Source organism: Crinia signifera, chromosome 9, assembly GCF_055691185.1.
Source record: "Crinia signifera chromosome 9, ASM5569118v1, whole genome shotgun sequence".
Taxonomy (NCBI): domain Eukaryota; kingdom Metazoa; phylum Chordata; class Amphibia; order Anura; family Myobatrachidae; genus Crinia; species Crinia signifera.
The window spans coordinates 133,557,110-133,577,285 of NC_139225.1; the positions used below are offsets into that span (position 1 = coordinate 133,557,110).

Genomic DNA, 20,176 nt, shown 5'->3' on the forward strand with positions numbered 1-20,176 from the left:
CTCTCTCCAAGGGCCAGGTGTACTAAGCTTAAAAAGGGATAAAATGGAGAGTGATAAACCACCAACCAATCAGCTACTAACTGTCATGTCATAGGCTGAGTTAGAAAACGGGCAGGAAGGAGCTGATTGGTTGGTGCCTTATCACTCATAATTTTATCACTTTTCAGGGCTTGGGACATCTTGCCCCAAGGCTTAGTGCATAGAACCATATGTTATAAATATAAGAGGAGCTGATTGGCTGGTACTTTATCACTCTTCGAGGCTTAATACATTTGTCCCTTTTTGAAACGGCTGAACGAGAAATATAATTTTTTCTTTTCATGTTGCCTTGGGCCAATCAGCACTTCCTTGTTTATAATGAAACTTTGAATTTTGCCCATGTGTGAAGTACGAAATGAAGCATAATACGTCCAAAAACCCTATTTGTTTCAACTATAATTCATGCCAAAATGGCCGCCTCCATTAAGTGTGTAAGTGCAAAGCTTTACAATGTACAGTGTGCTCCGTCTTGTCTTATTAACAACCCCACAGCACGCTCTTGGAAACCAGACAGGAAGACCAACAAGCTACACATCCATTTCTCTCAGTAACAGCATTAGTAATACATTCACTTGTGAAGAGCAGCGACACAACATGGAGGCTCCGTGTCATGACCACCTAGTGAAGCTCGGAGTGTGCGATGATATTTCCCTGCCTCTACATCACATTATAATGCTCCTATAAAGAATCACTCAGTCATTTCAGCAATTGGCAATTCTCTGGGCCAAATGTAATGCAAGATGCAGGAGCCAATGCACGTAAAAGTGCCAGTTTAGTGCTGGCTCCTCACATTGTGGGCTATGACACTGGCTCTGATCTGGTGGTTTCTCAGAATCTAAATGTTCAAATCTATGTGTTTGACGGGGCAGCGTTTACCTGATGCGAATATGCGCAGTCCAGCGAGCAGGTGAATTACCCCCATCGTACAACAGATGTATCCAATTCACACAGCTCAGAAAGTCTGTATTGTATTGATGGGCAATGAAAATAAAACAGCTTTGCCTCATGCTATAAATAATATATTCCTGGCTGACACTATAAAGACATGGTTCTAAAGCACAGAAGCGAGCCAGAGAGGTGAAGCAATATATACAAGCAATAGGATTTGCACAAACGGGATAAGGTTGTATTGTCGACCCGAATTAGGTCAACAGTCATTAGGTCGACACCATTGGGTCGACAGGGAACAAGGTCGACAGGGTTCTAGGTCAACATGGATGAAGGTCGACAGGTGTCTAGGTCAACATGGGACAAGGTCGACATGGTTTTAGGTCAACAAATGCGTTAGGTCGACATGGGTTGGGTCGACAGGACACGAGGTCGACATGGTTTTTTTCACTGTTTTGTGAGCCAACATATGCCGACAGGCGGTATTTCATGCCCTACCATCCACTAGGGTGTGGTGGGAGAATAAAATAGTGTGCCCGAAGCATTGCGAGGGGCTGCGGTTGACTTCCAACTGTGTCCATGTTGACTGTGTCGACATTCGGGTAAAAAAAACAGTGAAAAACCCCATGCCGACCTCGCTACCTGTCAACCTAACGCATTTGTCGACCTTGTCCCATGTCGACCTAGACACCTGTCGACCTTCACCCATGTCGATCTAGAACCCTGTCGACCTAGTTGCCTGCCACCCAACGGTGTCGACCTAATGACTGTCGACCTAAGTCGGGTCGACAATACGATCCACACCCACACAAAGGATGACATTATTATTGAAGGATGTTGTCCATTCTCTGTCACCCCTGCCCTCCTGTTACACCATTGCTGTCCCCTGGCGGATTAGCAGCGGAGTGCAGGATTAGCAGCACCAAACGTCACTTGTGTGTATAACTGCAGTGCAATCTGATGATATTAAGCCAGAAAGCAAAACACAAGAGCGGGATTTGAGGACCACTAGGACTACTCACAGTTGGCTTTTAACTCAGCTGCAATTGCATACTGCTCGTACACAAATGATTTCTGCTACCACAGCACCCGCAGATGTGCTTAAGCTTCAACAAGGATTATACAGCATTCTTCCCCCTTTTTATGGGTTTATTACAGCAAATAGCAGATAAACCCTTGTGCTAATCTGGACATAGCGTTTTAAGGATGGCTGCTAAAAATTATAGTTATGAACTTGCAGCAAAAGGAGCTGGGTTTGTAGCAGATGAGAGGTGTCTGGTCATTAATAATGCTGCTGCTTAGAATTTATAAAGTGATTTAATAATGCAGGATTCCCGCACTACCCTTTTTTAATTACATTTGAAGGAAGAACTGGATCATGAGGAATCAGAAGAAACCCTGAGCGTGAGTATTGTGTGGTACCATGTACAGAGGAATATCTGGATAATAAAGAGTCAAGAGGACACAGGGAATAGGGAATGAGGAGTATCTGGGTAATTGTATGGGTGACCAGGATAATGAAGGATCTGGGTCATGGGGATCCTGGTGTAGGATCTGAGCGATTGGGATTCCAGAGAATTTGATAAATGGGGAGTCAGGTGGAGGCCATTAGTAATTGGGAGTCAGGAGCACCTGGGCAATGGGTAGATTTGGGTAATTAAGAATGAGGAGGTTCTAGGTAATTACGAGTGTAGATGACCAGTGAAATGGGGAGTCAGGAGGGTATGACTATTGGGGATTCAGATGGAGGATCTCATTAATGGGGAGTCAGGAGTATCTGGGTAATGGGGAGTTAGTTGAAGGATCTTGTCAATTGGGGGTCAGGAAGATTTGGGTAATGGGGATCTAAGATGACCTGGGTAATGGGGAGTCAGGAGGAACTGGTTAATTGGGAATTAGGAAGCTCAGGGTAATGGAACATCGGGAGAATCTGATTAAGTGGTATTGAGGATGGCCAGAATAATGGGGAGTCTGTTGGATCTGAGTAATGGGGAGTCTGTAGGATCTGGGTAATGGGCATAAGGAGGAGCTGGAGGATGGGATCTGGAGGAGCTGATGGATGGAGGTGAGGAGGAGCTGGTGGTTAAGGATAAGGAGGAGCTCTGCATGAGGGTAAGGAAATCCTGGTGGATGAGTGTAAGAAGGTGCTGGTGGTTGGAAAAGGAAGACATTTTGGTGAATGGGGTGAAGAAGAGCTGATTGATGTGAGCTGGAAGAGTTGTAGGATGGTGATCATTTGAAGCTAGTGGATGGAGTCAGAAGGATAAAGTGAATGGGGGGTCAGAAAGATGGAGTTAAGTAGGAGCTAGTGAATGGGCTTAAGATTGAACTGGTGGATGGGAGTCATTAGGAATGAGTGGATGGAGGTGAGAAGGAGCTAGTCAATGGAGGGGGGTCAGTAAGACAGAGTTAAGGAGGAGCTAGTGAATGGGCATAAGAAGCTGTTGGATGGGAGTCATTAGGCGTCAGTGGTTGGAGGTGAGAGGAAGCTGGTGGATGGGAGTCATTAGGCGTCAGTGGTTGGAGGTGAGAGGAAGCTGGTGGATAGGAGTCATTAGGCGTCAGTGGTTGGAGGTGAGAGGAAGCTGGTGGATGGGAGTCATTAGGCGTCAGTGGTTGGAGGTGAGAGGAAGCTGGTGGATGGGAGTCATTAGGCGTCAGTGGTTGGAGGTGAGAGGAAGCTGGTGGATGGGAGTCATTAGGCGTCAGTGGTTGGAGGTGAGAGGAAGCTGGTGAATGGGAGTTATAAGGAGATGTTGGTTGGGGGTCAGGAGAAGCTGTGATGTGGATCAGATCGAGATACGATGCATTTAGGAACCTAGATATTTAACTCAAAACCATTCAAAAATTGTAAAAATCTCCGAAAACCCACCGGCATTTTATCCTCTGCTCACCAAATGAACCCTGGTGACCCACGATAATGACATCTACATCATGGTCATAAAACCCTGCTACTGTCATTACCCATGTTTATGTATGCATTCATTTATGTTTTATACCTAGCCTAATGGAAATGCTTCTACAACAGATGAATAGAGAGTAGCGTGTCCTATACCCACGTAGGGAAGCTAAGATTCAGATGGAGGATCTCATTAATGGGGAGTCAGGAGTATATGGGTATCTGGGTAATGGGGAATTAGTTGAAGGATCTTGTCAATTGGGGGTCAGGAGGATTTGGGTAATGGGGATCTAAGATGACCTGGGTAATGGGGAGTCAGGAGGAACTGGTTAATTGGGAATTAGGAAGCTCAGGGTAATGGAACATCGGGAGAATCTGATTAAGTGGTATTGAGGATGGCCAGAATAATGGGGAGTCTGTAGGATCTGGGTAATGGGCATAAAAAGGAGCTGAAGGATGGGATCTGGAGGAGCTGATGGATGGAGGTGAGGAGGAGCTGGTGGTTAAGGATAAGGAGGAGCTTTGGATGAGGGTAAGGAAATCCTGGTGGATGAGTGTAAGAAGGTGCTGGTGGTTGGAAAAGGAAGACATTTTGGTGAATTGGGTGAAGAGCTGATTGATGTGAGCTGGAAGAGTTGTAGGATGGTGATCATTTGAAGCTAGTGGATGGAGTCAGAAGGATAAAGTGAATGGGGGGTCAGAAAGATGGAGTTAAGTAGAAGCTAGTGAATGGGCGTAAGATTGAACTGGTGGATGGGAGTCATTAGGAATGAGTGGATGGAGGTAAGAAGGAGCTAGTCAATGGAGGGGGGTCAGTAAGACAGAGTTAAGGAGGAGCTAGTGAATGGGCATAAGAAGCTGGTGGATGGGAGTCATTAGGCGTCAGTGGTTGGAGGTGAGAGGAAGCTGGTGGATGGGAGTCATTAGGCGTCAGTGGTTGGAGGTGAGCGGAAGCTGGTGGATGGGAGTCATTAGGAGTTAGTGGATGGAGGTGAGAAGGAGATGTTGGTTGGGGGTCAGGAAAAGCTGTGATGTGGATCAGATCGAGATACGATGCATTTAGGAACCTAGATATTTAACTCAAAACCATTCAAAAATTGTAAAAATCTCTGAAAACTCACCGGCATTTTATCCTCTGCTCACCAAATGAACCCCGGTGGCCCACGATAATGACATCTACATCATGGTCATAAAACCCTGCTACTGTCATTACCCATGTTTATGTTTATGTATACATTCATTTATGTTTTATACCTAGCCTAATGAAAATGCTTCTACAACAGATGAATAGAGAGTAGAGTGTCCTATACCCATGTAGGGAAGCTAAGCTCTGAACTCTCCATCCATCTGGATATTTTACAGCTGATTGATACCTGCATAAAAAAAATCTATAAATCTCTACGATCCATATCCTGTTCTGTGCAGAGCCTGCACTCCCTATATATAGATATGCTGATACATATCACATACTTAGTAGACTCCAGGAATAACCCAACAATTAGAATAAATTCAATCTTTTTCTTCTGCATTTTTTAAAGGGAAATCTGTTCCTGCGGCGGCCTCCTCTAGCATCCTCAAAAACGGTCTGCTGTTAGGGGCAGCCATTTTGTGATGGTCATTTTCATTAGCAGGAGCATTTTATTGTTACGCCACTGGTTTAGGGGTAGATGTATGAAGCAGTGATAAAAGAGAAGTGATCCAGAGGAAGAGTGGCCCATGGCAACCAATCAGCACTCAAGTGTTCCCTGAAAACTCACCTCTTAAGGCAAGCCGACCATATTTATGTACCACACACATAACCCTCTGAGGCACTTATGTATTATATAGCTTCCCTTCTGGACCTGTAACTTGGTGGGACTGCTATGCTACTACTGGTGCCTGTCCTTGTGTTTCCCTCCTATGTCCCTATAGATTGTAAGCTTGCAGCAGGGCCCTCCTACCTCTATGTCTGTCTGTTTTACCCAGTTTATTTCAGTGTTGTCATCAGTTGTAAAGCGCAAACGGAATCTGCTGCGCTATATAATAAACTGTAAATAAAGTAAATAAGTAACATCTATAATTGACAATATAAAATGATACAGAGCAGCTGATTGGTTGCCATGGGTCACTTTTCCTCCCTTATAACTGCATCATACATCTACCCCAGAATTCTGCATGTAGCGGTGGGACTGACCCTGGGGTTGTCACACATCTGCTCTAGTTTAATCTATATGCTAACCAGCAATATAAATGTAAATGGTTGTGGAGAAAGATGATGCTACGGAATTACCTGCACATTCCATCGTCACAGGTAACAAAACTAATTAAGATTGTGGATCTTTTTCCCTCATTTATAAACCCTCCTGTCCTAATTCAGTTTTAAGTACTGATGCGCTGATATTACTGGAGCTGACGGCAGATTGGCAGCTTAAATGCTTAGAAAATTGCCTCGTTTGGCATCACCCTAGTACAGTGAAACCAGCCTAGGGGCCAGATGCACTAAGCTTCAACAGTGATAAAATGGAGAGTGATAAACAGCCAGCCAATCAGCTCCTGCCTGCCATGTCACAGACTGTGTTTGAAAAATGTCAGGCAGGAGCTGATTGGTTGGTGGTTTATCACTCTGCATTTTATCACTGTTGAAGCTTAGTGCATCTGGCCCTTGGTCTGTCGCTGCAATGCTTATTGTCCACAGTACCTGCCCTCCAATCCATAGGCTACTAGTCAAATGCTGGATTGGGTAGGTTAGAAATTTAACATGGTTGGGCCCCTGGAGTGGTAACTTTCTCTCCTGAGTGACTCCAGTATAGTGAATTAATTTTAATCTTCCAGGCTCCTCTAGCGTTATGCGGGGTACACAGGACGACCCACTCATGATGCACATCGTGAGCGGGTCGTCAGAGTCTCGTCCGACCCGCTCACGATCACGCGGAGCGCACAACCCACTCACGATGTGCACCGTGAGCAGGTTCCGATCTGATGGAGACCCGCACCCGGGTGTATGGTCATTTCCAGATCCTACCTGCTGCAGGACAGAAAAGGGCCCCCCCACCACACAATCTTGGTCCAATCGGTCGGAATTGGATCTAGATTGATGGGATCGGACCCTTGTCGTCCTGTTGTGTACCCAGCATTAGACTGCAGAGAGTGACAGTTAAGGGGATGCAGGGGGGGGGGGGTAAGTATACTTGCCTGATCCCTGTTGGTATTCCCTTCTTTGGGATGTCAGCATCTGCATTCTGACCGCGAGCATCCAAACCGCCGGTAATCCTTACGTATCCCGTGTACCCGTATGCTCCTCCCTAAATTCCCCCATTTTGTTCTGCAAACAGTGGAAATGCAGGCCGATACTGAGAAGCAGCTGGCTGATGTTGTTGTGGCGTCTCGCTCCTCACATATTGGTAAAATCTGGGTGAAGCAGCCTCTGACACCGACCCCCCCCCCCCCCCCCGGCACTATTATGAGAGAAACAACATAATACCTTAAATTCATAGGACTCTTCAATAATGATCTCCAGCTTGGAGTGCTCCCCCAGAATTGGCTTCCCCATCTCTGAAATCCTTCTCGCCTCTTCCTCCTCCGCAGTCAGCTTCTTGTCATCCTCATCTGGCCATGTAAACATCACATATTACATACTGTCACCACACGCCTGCTGGCAGGGCAGTAAATAGGCCTACAGCACTTTGTATCCTACCTAGAACCAGCAAGCCAGCCGTGACTATTCTAAGCCTGTATGGATTTGTATCTGTATAGTGACGTCATACCCTCCAACATGACCCATTCCATTAGGTAAAAAATGCTCTGTTCCTGGACTTCCCTGCCAGTAGCAGTTACAGAGGTGGGGCTCCAGCACAGTCCAATATTCAAAGAGGGGAAGTCACATCAACTGCCAGTGAGTCCAGGACAGTGATGTTTGGGGTTGCAGTTTGTGTGGCTCCCCTTTTTGAATATTGGACTGTGCTGCAGGTTCACATCTGTAACTGCCACTGGCAGGGAAGTCCAGGAACAGAGCATTTTGTACCTAATGGAATGGGCCATGTTGGAGGGTATGTAGTGTATGGTTACAGAGGTAAGGCAGGGCATGCTGATATCAGACTGTGTAATGCTGTGATAATTCATGGTATTATATAAATACGCTGGCTGCACCTGGGGGATTCACTTAAGTTAGTCATTACACATGCAAACTATCAGAAATAGGTCTAACAAAACAATTTGTGGATCGTTAAACGAAAGACACTTCAGCCAGGAGGCAAATATATCCAGGTCAGGCATAGATGGCGCTACCATCTAATTATAATGATATAATGCATACAGTATAACATTAATATATACAGCAAGGCTCGTCGATTATATCTGTGGAATACAGTCTATAATAAATGACCTCTTATGCAATGGCGTAGGGACCATTGGTGCAGGGAGTGCAGCTGCTATGGGTCCCAGATCAGTGCCGTAACTATAGCACCGCAGGGTCTGCGGGCACTATTGTTACTCCCCCAGCTCCCCCCTCCTTGTGGGTGCAGTGGGGAGTGAGCAGGGGGGGTCCGTGTGGCGCGGGGGTACCTGCAGTCAGGGAGAGCCTGGAGGTCCCTGCGGCGCTGAGTATGACGTTAACGGGGTCCCTGCAGTGACCTGGAAACAGCGCCACAGGGACCTCTCCCTGAACGCAGGTACCCCCGCACCACATGGACCCCCTGCCAGCTCCCGGTGGTAGGGGGGTCTTGTCTTTTAACTGGGGAGGGCGCCGAAATTGTCCCGGCGGGGGGGCGCAAATGTTTTTGTTACGCGACTGGCCCAGATGTCAGAAGGGCCACCTTCTCTGTCACATGTTACATGTGTAATACACAAGGGCATAGCTACCATAGGTGCAGGGGGTGCAGCTGCTATGGGGGTCATACCTAAGAGGGGCCACCTTCCATGTCACAGTTACATGTGTTATACACAGGGGTGTAGCTACCATAGGTGCAGGGGGTGCAGCTGCTATGGGGCCCAGAGCTGAGAGGGGCCACCTTCCCTGTCACAGTTACATGTGTTATATACAGGGTGTAGCTACCATAGGTGCAGGGAGTGCAGCTGCTATAGGGCCCAGAGCTGAGAGGGGCCACCTTCCCTGTCACAGTTACATGTGTTATACACAGGGGTGTAGTTACCATAGGTGCAGGGGGTGCAGCTGCTATGGGGCCCAGAGCTGAGAGGGGCCACCTTCCCTGTCACAGTTACATGTGTTATATACAGGGTGTAGCTACCATAGGTGCAGGGAGTGCAGCTGCTATAGGGCCCAGAGCTGAGAGGGGCCACCTTCCCTGTCACAGTTACATGTGTTATATACAGGGGTGTAGCTACCATAGGTGCAGGAGGTACAGCTGCTTAGGGGCTTAGAGCTGCTATGGGGCCACGTTCCCTGTCACAGTTACATGTGTTATATACAGGGTGTAGCTACCATAGGTGCAGGGGGTGCAGCTGCTATGGGGCCAGAGCTGAGAGGGGCCACCTTCCCTGTCACAGTTACATGTGTTATATACAGGGGTGTAACTACCATAGGTGCTGGGGGTGCAGCTGCTATGGGGCCCAGAGCTGAGAGGGGCCACCTTCTCTGTTACAGTTACATGTATTATATACAGGGGTGTAGCTACCATAGGTGCAGGGAGTGCAGCTGCTATGGGGCCCAGAGCTGAGAGGGGCCACCTTCTCTGTTAATGTTACATGTATTATACACAGGGGTGTAGCTACCATAGGTGCAGGGGGTGCAGCTGCTATGGGGCCCAGAGCTGAGAGGGGCCACCTTCCCTGTCACAGTTACATGTGTTATATACAGGGTGTAGCTACCATAGGTGCAGGGAGTGCAGCTGCTATAGGGCCCAGAGCTGAGAGGGGCCACCTTCCCTGTCACAGTTACATGTGTTATATACAGGGTGTAGCTACCATAGGTGCAGGGAGTGCAGCTGCTATGGGGCCCAGAGCTGAGAGGGGCCACCTTCTCTGTTACAGTTACATGTATTATATACAGTGGTGTAGCTACCATAGGTGCAGGGAGTGCAGCTGCTATGGGGCCAGAGCTGAGAAGGGCCACCTTCCCTGTCACATGTTACATGTGTTATATACATTTTTGACCATTGGGTGTCTGTGGGGGTCCTAATAAACTTTTGCCTTAAGGCCTACAAAGTTGTGCTACTGGATCTGCTTATTGTAATGTGGTATAAAATTATCAGGAGGCACTGAAATGTGGCACAATATGAAGCGGAGGCACTAAAGTGTGACATAATATGAGCAGGGAACACTGTATGGTATAATGTGAATTGGGGGCACTGTAGCATATGGCGTACTGGCAGCCCTACAATAGACTAGGTCACTACGATGGGGCATAACATTAACTAAGACACTACTTTGGTTCAGAAAATGAACTATTATGGGACAGAGAGGTGTCTTTCTAGAAGCATTGGGACAGGGGCCACTATAAAATGTTGCTATGAGGCCTACCAAGTTCTGACTAGGGGCCCAATTCAGTCCAGCCAGCTGGGCTGCGAGTTTTCGGAGCCCAACGAGCAAATACAGTCTGCCCCACACTGTCCCACCCAAGTAAAATCCCGCCCATGTGCACGGCTTTGATTGCGCTCGCAGCTGTGCACATGAGGGGAAAACCATTGGGAAACACTCATCATCTAACCCCCCCCCCCCCCCCTCACTGATCGCAGCGCCAAGTAAGCCTAGACTTACTTAGCTAGCCTTCCCTGGCTGTCTTCGTACGGATGGCTCACGCATAAGCACAGTATACCGTGTGCATGAGCGGTCATTCAATAAAAGCTTGTTCTGCGAATTTGGAGCAGAGCAAGGGGGTTCGAATCGCCCCTTATGTCTTCAGAAGTTAGTTGGAAAATGTATGTACTATAAAGTATAATGCACATAATAGCATAAATTATTAGGGATATTAGAGGTCACCTCAGAATTCAGTACCTTTTTCTAGTCACAGAACTTACAGGTGACGTGTAATATAAAGTAAAACAACCTAAAAATAAATGTATACTAAAGTGCAGTATTAATTGACAGGAGAAAATGTCAGAGATAATGGCCATATAAACAGCGTTTGTTAGAAGTCTGATAAAGACTGTTGATAACATTGTCATCTATAGTACGTGTATTCTACATATGTTAATTGCAATGTTAAATGAGCATCGAGAAGTAACAAAGACAAGGAAGAGATCTTACCCTGCGTGAGCAACAGAGCTAGAGAAACGGAAAAAGAATAGAGTGAGAAGACAGCAGAACAGAAGCATCAAATATAACAGTAACCCGCATTCACCCAGAGACACCCATAACATCGCCCACCCCAGAAGCATTCACCCACCGACACCAATAACACCGCCCACCCCAGAAGCATTCTCCCAGCGACACCCATAACACCGCCCACCCCAGAAGCATTCACCCACCGACACCCATAACACCGCCCACCCCAGAAGCATTCACCCACCGACACCCATAACACCGCCCACCCCAGAAGCATTCTCCCAGCGACACCCATAACACCGCCCACCCCAGAAGCATTCATCCAGCGACACCCATAACACCGCCCACCCCAGAAGCATTCACCCACCGACACCCATAACACCGCCCACCCCAGAAGCATTCACCCACCGACACCCATAACACCGCCCACCCCAGAAGCATTCACCCACCGACACCCATAACACCGCCCACCCCAGAAGCATTCACCCACCGACACCCATAACACCGCCCACCCCAGAAGCATTCACCCAGCGACACCCATAACACCGCCCACCCCAGAAGCATTCACCCACCGACACCCATAACACCGCCCACCCCAGAAGCATTCACCCACCGACACCCATAACACCGCCCACCCCAGAAGCATTCACCCAGCGACACCCATAACACCGCCCACCCCAGAAGCATTCACCCACCGACACCCATAACACCGCCCACCCCAGAAGCATTCACCCACCGACACCCATAACACCGCCCACCCCAGAAGCATTCACCCACCGACACCCATAACACCGCCCACCCCAGAAGCATTCACCCACCGACACCCATAACACCGCCCACCCCAGAAGCATTCACCCACCGACACCCATAACACCGCCCACCCCAGAAGCATTCACCCAGCGACACCCATAACACCGCCCACCAGAGAAGCATTCACCCACCGACACCCATAACACCGCCCACCCCAGAAGCATTCACCCACCGACACCCATAACACCGCCCACCCCAGAAGCATTCACCCAGCGACACCCATAACACCGCCCACCCCAGAAGCATTCACCCAGCGACACCCATAACACCGCCCACCCCAGAAGCATTCACCCACCGACACCCATAACACCGCCCACCCCAGAAGCATTCACCCAGCGACACCCATAACACCGCCCACCTCAGAAGCATTCACCCACCGACACCCATAACACCGCCCACCCCAGAAGCATTCACCCACCGACACCCATAACACCGCCCACCCCAGAAGCATTCACCCAGCGACACCCATAACACCGCCCACCCCAGAAGCATTCACCCACCGACACCCATAACACCGCCCACCCCAGAAGCATTCACCCAGCGACACCCATAACACCGCCCACCCCAGAAGCATTCACCCAGCGACACCCATAACACCGCCCACCCCAGAAGCATTCACCCACCGACACCCATAACACCGCCCACCCCAGAAGCATTCACCCACCGACACCCATAACACCGCCCACCCCAGAAGCATTCACCCACCGACACCCATAACACCGCCCACCCCAGAAGCATTCACCCACCGACACCCATAACACCGCCCACCCCAGAAGCATTCACCCACCGACACCCATAACACCGCCCACCCCAGAAGCATTCACCCAGCGACACCCATAACACCGCCCACCCCAGAAGCATTCACCCAGCGACACCCATAACACCGCCCACCCCAGAAGCATTCTCCCCCCTGCACCCAGCACACGTCATACTGATAACACCGCCCATCCTGGACGCATTCACCCTCAGCACCCAGCGCCGCCCACTCTGAACGCATTCACCCACCGGCACCCAGTGCGCGTCTCACTAATAACACCGCCCACCCCGAACGCATTCACCCCCCCCCCCCCGGCATCCATAACACCACCCACCCTGGATGCATTCGCCCCCGGCATCCATAACACCGCCCACCCCAGAAGCATTCACCCACCTGCGCCCAGTGCGCATCTCACTAATAACACCACCCACCCCGGACGCAGTCACCCCCCGGCATCCAGCTGTGCCCATTCCGGACGCATTCACCCACCGGCACCCATCATACGTCACGAAAACACATCTCCACGCATGTGGCCGAAGGGGAGAGAAAACATTTGATGGTCGCCGGCCATCAAATGTCGTCCGCCCCCCCCCCCATTGGAAATAAAAGTCAGTCTAATCTGACTTTTATTTCCACCGCTGACGGGAGGGGCGCAGACATCATGTGATGTCAGCCGCCTGCCCCAAGCAGGGAACGCCTCCAGATGCGCATATACGGGGCCAAATTCAGACCGGTACAAAAGTTTCTGAATCGGTCCCTTTATCTCTATACAAGGCTTAGTACATCTGCCCCATTTATACCAGGGTTGCCGACTTTTAAATGCTCCTCTCCGGGAGAAGCCCGGAGAGGAGACTTTCCTTACCCGATCGGGGGCGGGGCTTGACTGTGACGTCATTAAGCCCCGCCTTCATCACAGGAAATAGGAGAAATGACTGATCTCCATGGAGGGGGCGGGGCTAAAATGACACGATTGTGCCATTTTAGCTCCACCCTCTCCTCTGAGATCCGCGGATTGCGGCATTTAAATGCCGCAATTCGGGGGGCTCAGGGGGGTCCCCCAGATTCCCGGGAGGGTTGCCCACCCTTCCGGGGGGCCGGGAGGGGGACCCGATTTTCGGGAGACTCCCAGGAATTCCGGGAGGGTCGGCAACCCTGATTTATACTCTGTAAGAACCGTAGGTCACTGTTACCAATTATATTACTTTAACAAAGCATTTCAAATTATATTAATTCCTTAGAGGAGTCTTCTAAATATATACATTTACAGTATTGTCTTTAGGATATGTGGATATAATTGAATAGAAACTCATTATTTTATTCAATATGAACCATGTCAGTAATATTTCCACTGGCAAAATCTGTTCTATGGGCTTAAAATAAAAAAAAATAAAAAAAATAAGACACAGACAATGGGCCTGATTCAGTACGCAAACCCGATGTTCGACCCCACCGACTGCAAACACATCTGAGCTTCTCTATGCAGTTGATGGGAAGGTCTTAAGACGGGGGTTAAAATGGTCCATTTACTAAAGCTTCATAAAAAGTAGCCTAGGTGATATTGTCCATAAGAACCAATAAGATTCTGTCTAACATTTCTCTATTGCATCTTAGAAAATAATAGACGGAATCTGATTGGTTCGTTAGAAGCTTTAGTAAATTTACCGGTTTTCAATCCGGGATTCGGAGTGAAGGAAATCCATGTCGAGTGTTGACAGCCAAAAATGGCTGGAGAATTTAGAAAGACGTCCATAAATTGGGCAATCTGCAGCCGTTTCCGACAAAACAGATCCGACTTGTTTTACAGTCGACAATAGGCGACAGACTTTTCCGCCATGGGAAATAGCGGCCAAGATTGAAAACCTCCTAAGTCTCTATCTATGAATCAAGCCCAATAATTATGGGGCATACAGGCCGGGGGGAAAAAACCTCCTAAAATACCTCAAAATCCCTCTTAAAGTTTCACTTTGTTTGAACCAGTAAGATCTGGGCTAGCATTGATAACTTCTGTATATTGTGCATCACCACAGCAAGATTTTCCTAGGCAACAGATGAAGCCTGTTGCTAGGCAAAAGTGTAATCATCTGCAAGTTGCTTAGCAACAGAGTAACTAAGGAAATCGATGCTTCCCATCCACTGGAGATGATGTGATCCGTATAAAACATTAGCAATTGCTGCCATAGATTTCCTAATTAAGAGACTATTTTTAGGAGACTCTGATTAACCTTTTCCATGCCAGAGAGAGAGAGAGAGAGAGAGAGAACATCTTTAGTATCGGGCCACTTTGGATCTGTTTCACCTCTATAGAGCACTTCTGGAGTTGCGAGAGCCTAGACAGGGGGATGACACAGGACATTCCTGACATACCTGAAATCCCACGTTTCATCCATCTGGGCTCCTCAAGGACCACATAAAAGTTCTCTTGTTTCTCATATTCCTCGTCATCCACAATTTTGACCTGCAGGGTTTTGCTGAGGGGAGAACATGGAAAAGACGCATCAGTCTCGAAGCATAAAGGATTGCACCTGTAGCCAGTCCTGGAGTGAATATTGGTTCATCCCAAAAATAATATCTGCCTCCTCTTTGTGTAGGTGACAGGAAACATAACACAACAGTGGGTAATGCTTATCTGCTCTTGGTTTTTCCTACAGCAATTGGCCTTCAGGGGGCACTGTTCCATTAAGGTCAATGGATTATTAACAAAATGTTCTAGTCCCTGGAAACATTATGAGCCTGATTCAGACCTGTTTGCTAGCCTGTGCAGTGGCGTAGCTTTGTTTGGGGTGCCCCCCCTCTTCCCCCCCCGGCTGCCTGTGCCCCCCATGCCCCCTCCCCCCATTGCCGCAGGCTTACCTGTCCGCCACGCGTCCCGGCTCCCCTCCTGGCTTCAATTAATTCTGTGCAGACGGACCACGATAAAATGGCCGCCCCCATACCGCAGACAGTTTCAGAGAACAGTCTGATTTATGGGGCGGCCATTTTATCGTGGTCCGTCTCCATAGCATTGATTGAAGCCAAGAGGGGAGCCGGGACGCACGGACACTGGACAGGTAAGCCTGCGGGGGATGGGGGGCGGGGGGATTACTATAGCACCGCAGCCCCCCGGCGCCCCCATATGCACAGCGCCCCCCCCCCGCGACCGCGGGGGCTGCGGTGCTATAGCTACGCCACTGAGCCTGTGTACACTTTTAGCCTAGCGAACAGGTCAGTGCCCCCTTCCCGCAGCCCCTTGCTAGCATGCGCGGGAATGTGTACGAGAGAACCTCCCATCGCATGTGATCAAAGGGGAGAGAACTCAATTGACCATCAAATGATTTTGCTCCCCGTCGGAAATAAAAGTCAGTCTGAAGTGTGTTCTCTTTCCTCCGCAGATTCATATTGTATTACGACACGTGAATTATATAGGGAAAATGAATATTACACTTCTATTATTACTGTAATGGCTTATACCAGGGTTCCCCAAACGCGTTCTTCAAAGGCAATCTCAGGGGTACATTTACTTAGGGTGACCAACTCATCCCTTTAATCCGGGACACATATTAATTACACAGGTTCTGTGGCTGGCTTTCACCTGGTTTTAAACTGCCACACCTCAAGACTCCATTTCACCTGGTTTTAAACTGCCACAGAACCTGTGTAATTAATATGTGTCCCGGATTTAAGGGATGAGTTGGTCACCCTACATTTACTAAAGCCTCTAAAAATGAAAAAAAGGTGATGTTGCCCATAGTAACCAATCAGATTCAGTCTATCATTTCTCTATTGCGTCCTAGAAAATGATAGACAGAATCTGATTGGTTGTTATGGACAACTTAATTAGAAGTTAGAACCCAGTCGGTTTGATTATAACATTTGAGAACAAACATGAATATTCTTAAACAATATTAATATTCTGAACTATGTGTTCCCCACTTAAGGTCAATCACCCCTAAAGGACAGTGACTGTGCACACAATATTTATCAGTATTTTGATCAGGCAAAATGTATTCTCTCAGCATCTCCCGCCTCAGCTACTGCAACCTCCACCCCTCTAACACAGATGCAATGTAATTTCCATTTACTGCTGATTGTGCTGTATGAGCTCGGCTTTGACTGTTGATATGTAATGATACTTTATAGCCAGGAGTGTTGTTGGCATTATCTTGAGCATTGTGAGTGAATCCTTCCTCCATCAGTACTTCTCCACTCTATCCAACTTGAAACTAGTTGAATGGCTGTAACAGTTATCTGCTAGTATGCAGGTAATCGATTATTTCTTCCCACATACCAGCAAACATCTGAAAAGTCAGTCCAACTAGCAGAAGAAGTCAGACTTGATGTATCGCAACAGCATGCCTCACAACATGACCCATTCCAGGAGGGACACAATGCTCTGTTCCTGGACTTCCCTGGTAATGTATGATTGCCATCACCTGTGGGGAGCTAGGTAATTGATAAGAAAGGTGTCACCACAGGTGATGGCAATCATACATTACCAGGGAAGTCCAGGAACAGAGCATTGTGTCCCTCCTGTAGAGGGTCATGTTGGGAGGTATGCAAAGGGATGCAGTAAATTTCCCATTGGCCGATGGTCAAATTAGCTGACAGGGTCAAAATACCGACATTAAAAAAGGCCAAAAGTTCAAAAATTCGACATGAGTTTTTCATGATTTTTGCTTTGAAAAAGACTTGTTCTTACTTCACCATCCATAGAGTTAGATTATAATAGGGTGGTGAGCACGGCGAGGCACCGTGCCCGAAGCATGGCAAATGCAGTGAACCATGTGAGGGGACGCCACACACTTATACAGTGTCCATTTTCAACCTATGTTGACATCCCAAAAAATTAAAAACACGTCTAAGTTTTGACCTCTCGACAGTTTAAATGTCAGCATTTGACTGTGTTGGCATTTTAAATGATGGGATTTTGAACCTCTTGGGATTTTGACCTTGTCAGTATTTTGACCGCCTGCCAGTGGTTGCCGTGGTTTTGACGGTTGGGAAATCAAACTGAACTCATTCCAACTACAATACTTGAACTACTGACTCAGTATAGGGGGAATGTGTACACTTTCCCATCCCAACTGAATGATGTTACCCAAAGTAGAACACTCTGACCGCCAACTCAAGCTCCCAGTGCTGGTAGATTCCCAGTGCAGGAAGGTCTCCTGTAACCCCCAAATATATTGTGCTGCTCATCTGTGGGTCCCTGGCCACTGCTTCTTCTGCCTCACATTCCTCCTAGACAAGGTTTCCCACCACATTTTACAATTGCCCCATTCATCCATCCTCAGGTGCTGTGGTGACTTACAAATCAGCAATGATAATAATATTAATAAGAATGCATCAATTCTTTAGTAACAGATTATTGGCCAATCCCCCTCCCAGTACCAGATACATTCATCGCCTATGCATGCCGGTACACGGACGGTAATGGCTGGATAACTTAGATTTTACTAAACATTTATTTTAAAATCTCTCTCACTTCCACTCCCATCAATCACATTAACAGACATTACAAGCCTAACCTCGTTAGAACCTCGTTAATGAAGAGGCAGATTGCAGGACCTGGAATTTAGGAAGAGACAGGATAAATGGGAGGGATAAAGAGAAGATGGCAGATACAGGAGTAGGGAAATGTGTGAGGGTCTCCGGGGAGAATGGTGATAATGAATGTCTCTACCAACACCCAAAGGCAAAAGTGAGGGGGGTTGCACGAAGAAATAGAGTTTTCCGATGAATAATTTAGACCCCAGATTCATGGCGCGATGTCCCGGAGGTCAATGAAACATTATGGAAAGCGTCTCTCTCTCACTTTCTCTTCTAATAAAAGGTCCATTACTAAGGCAGAACCCAGGAAACTCTCTCCCAGGAGAGACGGAGGAGGGAAATAGGGTCTTTATGTTCCAGTCCTCGCCTCCAAAGGTTCTGTACTCTATTGTATCCTGTGCATTGTGGGAAAGATGGGAAAAGACTGCGCAGGGAAAAAGCATTGCTATACCAATATTAAAGATGTCACATGCTGGGTGCAACATATCATTTAGAAATTGACCTTTGCCCCCATCACAAAACCTTCTTAATCAGTGTGGGGGAGAACGATCCGGACTAATCTTATATTGTTACCATATTATCAAAGACAGTTGCACAGAGCCTCTCTCTCCCCCAGTGCAGCATATGCTGCTATGTGTTGGGCTAGAAGCCACATATAATTTTGTAAGGAGGGGATCTGGCCCCACCTCCCCCATAGGCCACTCCCCTTCCCATTAACAGGGCTTATCAAGGCAAACGGTGCCCCTGAGAGGTGCAGGATGACTTCCCAACAGGCAGGATTCCGACGCACATTCGGGATCCCTATTTACAGGGGTTATTCTCCCTCTTGACTATATATATATTTTGACTATAAAATGATAATAAATGATAAATAAAAAAAGGATATATCTTCTGTATTTTTTTTTTTTTTTTAATATAGTCAAAATTCTGCCATATGCTGGAGTATGACTGGTGCTGCGCAGTTGTTCATGTACAAGCGCTTCACTATGGCCTTTATTCAGATCTGATCGCAGTACAAATTTGTTTGGAAAATGGGCAAAACCATGCTGCACTGCAGATGGGGCAGATGTAACATGTGCAGAGAGAGTTTGTGTGAGTTATTTTTGTTTCTGTGGAGGGTAAATACAGGCTGCATTATTTTTACACTGCAATTTAGATTTCAGTTTCAACACACACCACCCAAATGTAACTCTCTGTTACATCTGCCCTACCTGCAGTGCACATGGTTTTGCCCATTTTCCAAACAAATTTGTACTGCAATCAGATCTGAATAAGGGCCTACAGTATGTGTCAAAGCATTTGCACTTAAGCGATGTGCCTGCAAACTTTTGCCACCGGGAGTTGCAGTTTTGTCCCTATGTTGAGTCCCTATGTTTCTTAGGCTTCACAGGCTGCAGCGGCAGAGTAGCCCACAAAGCAATAATACAAAAATAAAATCCCTTTTCTGCAATGTCTTCCCCTTCTACAGTACACGCTATGAAGTCACTGGCAGAGATCAGGGACAGCTCTATACCAACCTTGCTGCTTTTTTTTAATGTAGTATTCTTGAGACCATTTTTATATCTTTTTTTTTTACACTTTTATTTGTGTCCTCCTGTCTGAGCAATGTCCATGTGTCCTGTAGGCAGTGTGAGGGAAGCAGATCTCTCATCATGTGTCTCTCTCTCAGAGAGTAGGATAGAAGCAGAGTGCGTATTGGGAGCAGATTTCCTCTCACACAAACGCCCACGCACACTGGGCACGCTGCTCTCCTTGCGAGGAGGGGGACAATTATTTGGACTTTATAGTGGCTTACAGTGGATTTGTTTGGATGCTGCTAATCTCGGCATCATGATACTAGAGAGGGGCTGATTTTGTAGGGGGTGTCAGGGATACACCATAAATCAGGCATGTCCAAACTATGGCCCTCCAGCTGTTGTGAAACTACACATCCCAGCATGCCTTGCTGTAGATTTAGCGTTCCCTAATAGCAAAACTGTGGCAAGGCATGATGGGACTTGTGGTTTAACAACAGCTCAATCCTCAATTTGGACATGCCTGCCGTAGATGTTGTTAGATAA

The 20,176-nt window shown here is 47.6% G+C and overlaps 1 protein-coding gene across 3 annotated transcripts in view; it reads right to left on the bottom strand.

Annotated features, from left to right (window-relative positions):
* Window positions 1–20,176, bottom strand: part of SLC8A2 (solute carrier family 8 member A2) — a 114,044-nt gene that overhangs the window by 7,378 nt on the left and 86,490 nt on the right. For all 3 annotated transcript variants that reach the window (XM_083159867.1, XM_083159866.1, XM_083159868.1), the window contains exons 3-5: window positions 14,955–15,058; window positions 11,006–11,023; window positions 7,287–7,411 (exon numbers count right to left, since the gene is read on the bottom strand). In XM_083159867.1, coding sequence (XP_083015993.1) covers window positions 7,287–7,411; window positions 11,006–11,023; window positions 14,955–15,058 — 247 coding nt within the window. The remainder of the gene's footprint in view (window positions 1–7,286; window positions 7,412–11,005; window positions 11,024–14,954; window positions 15,059–20,176) is intronic.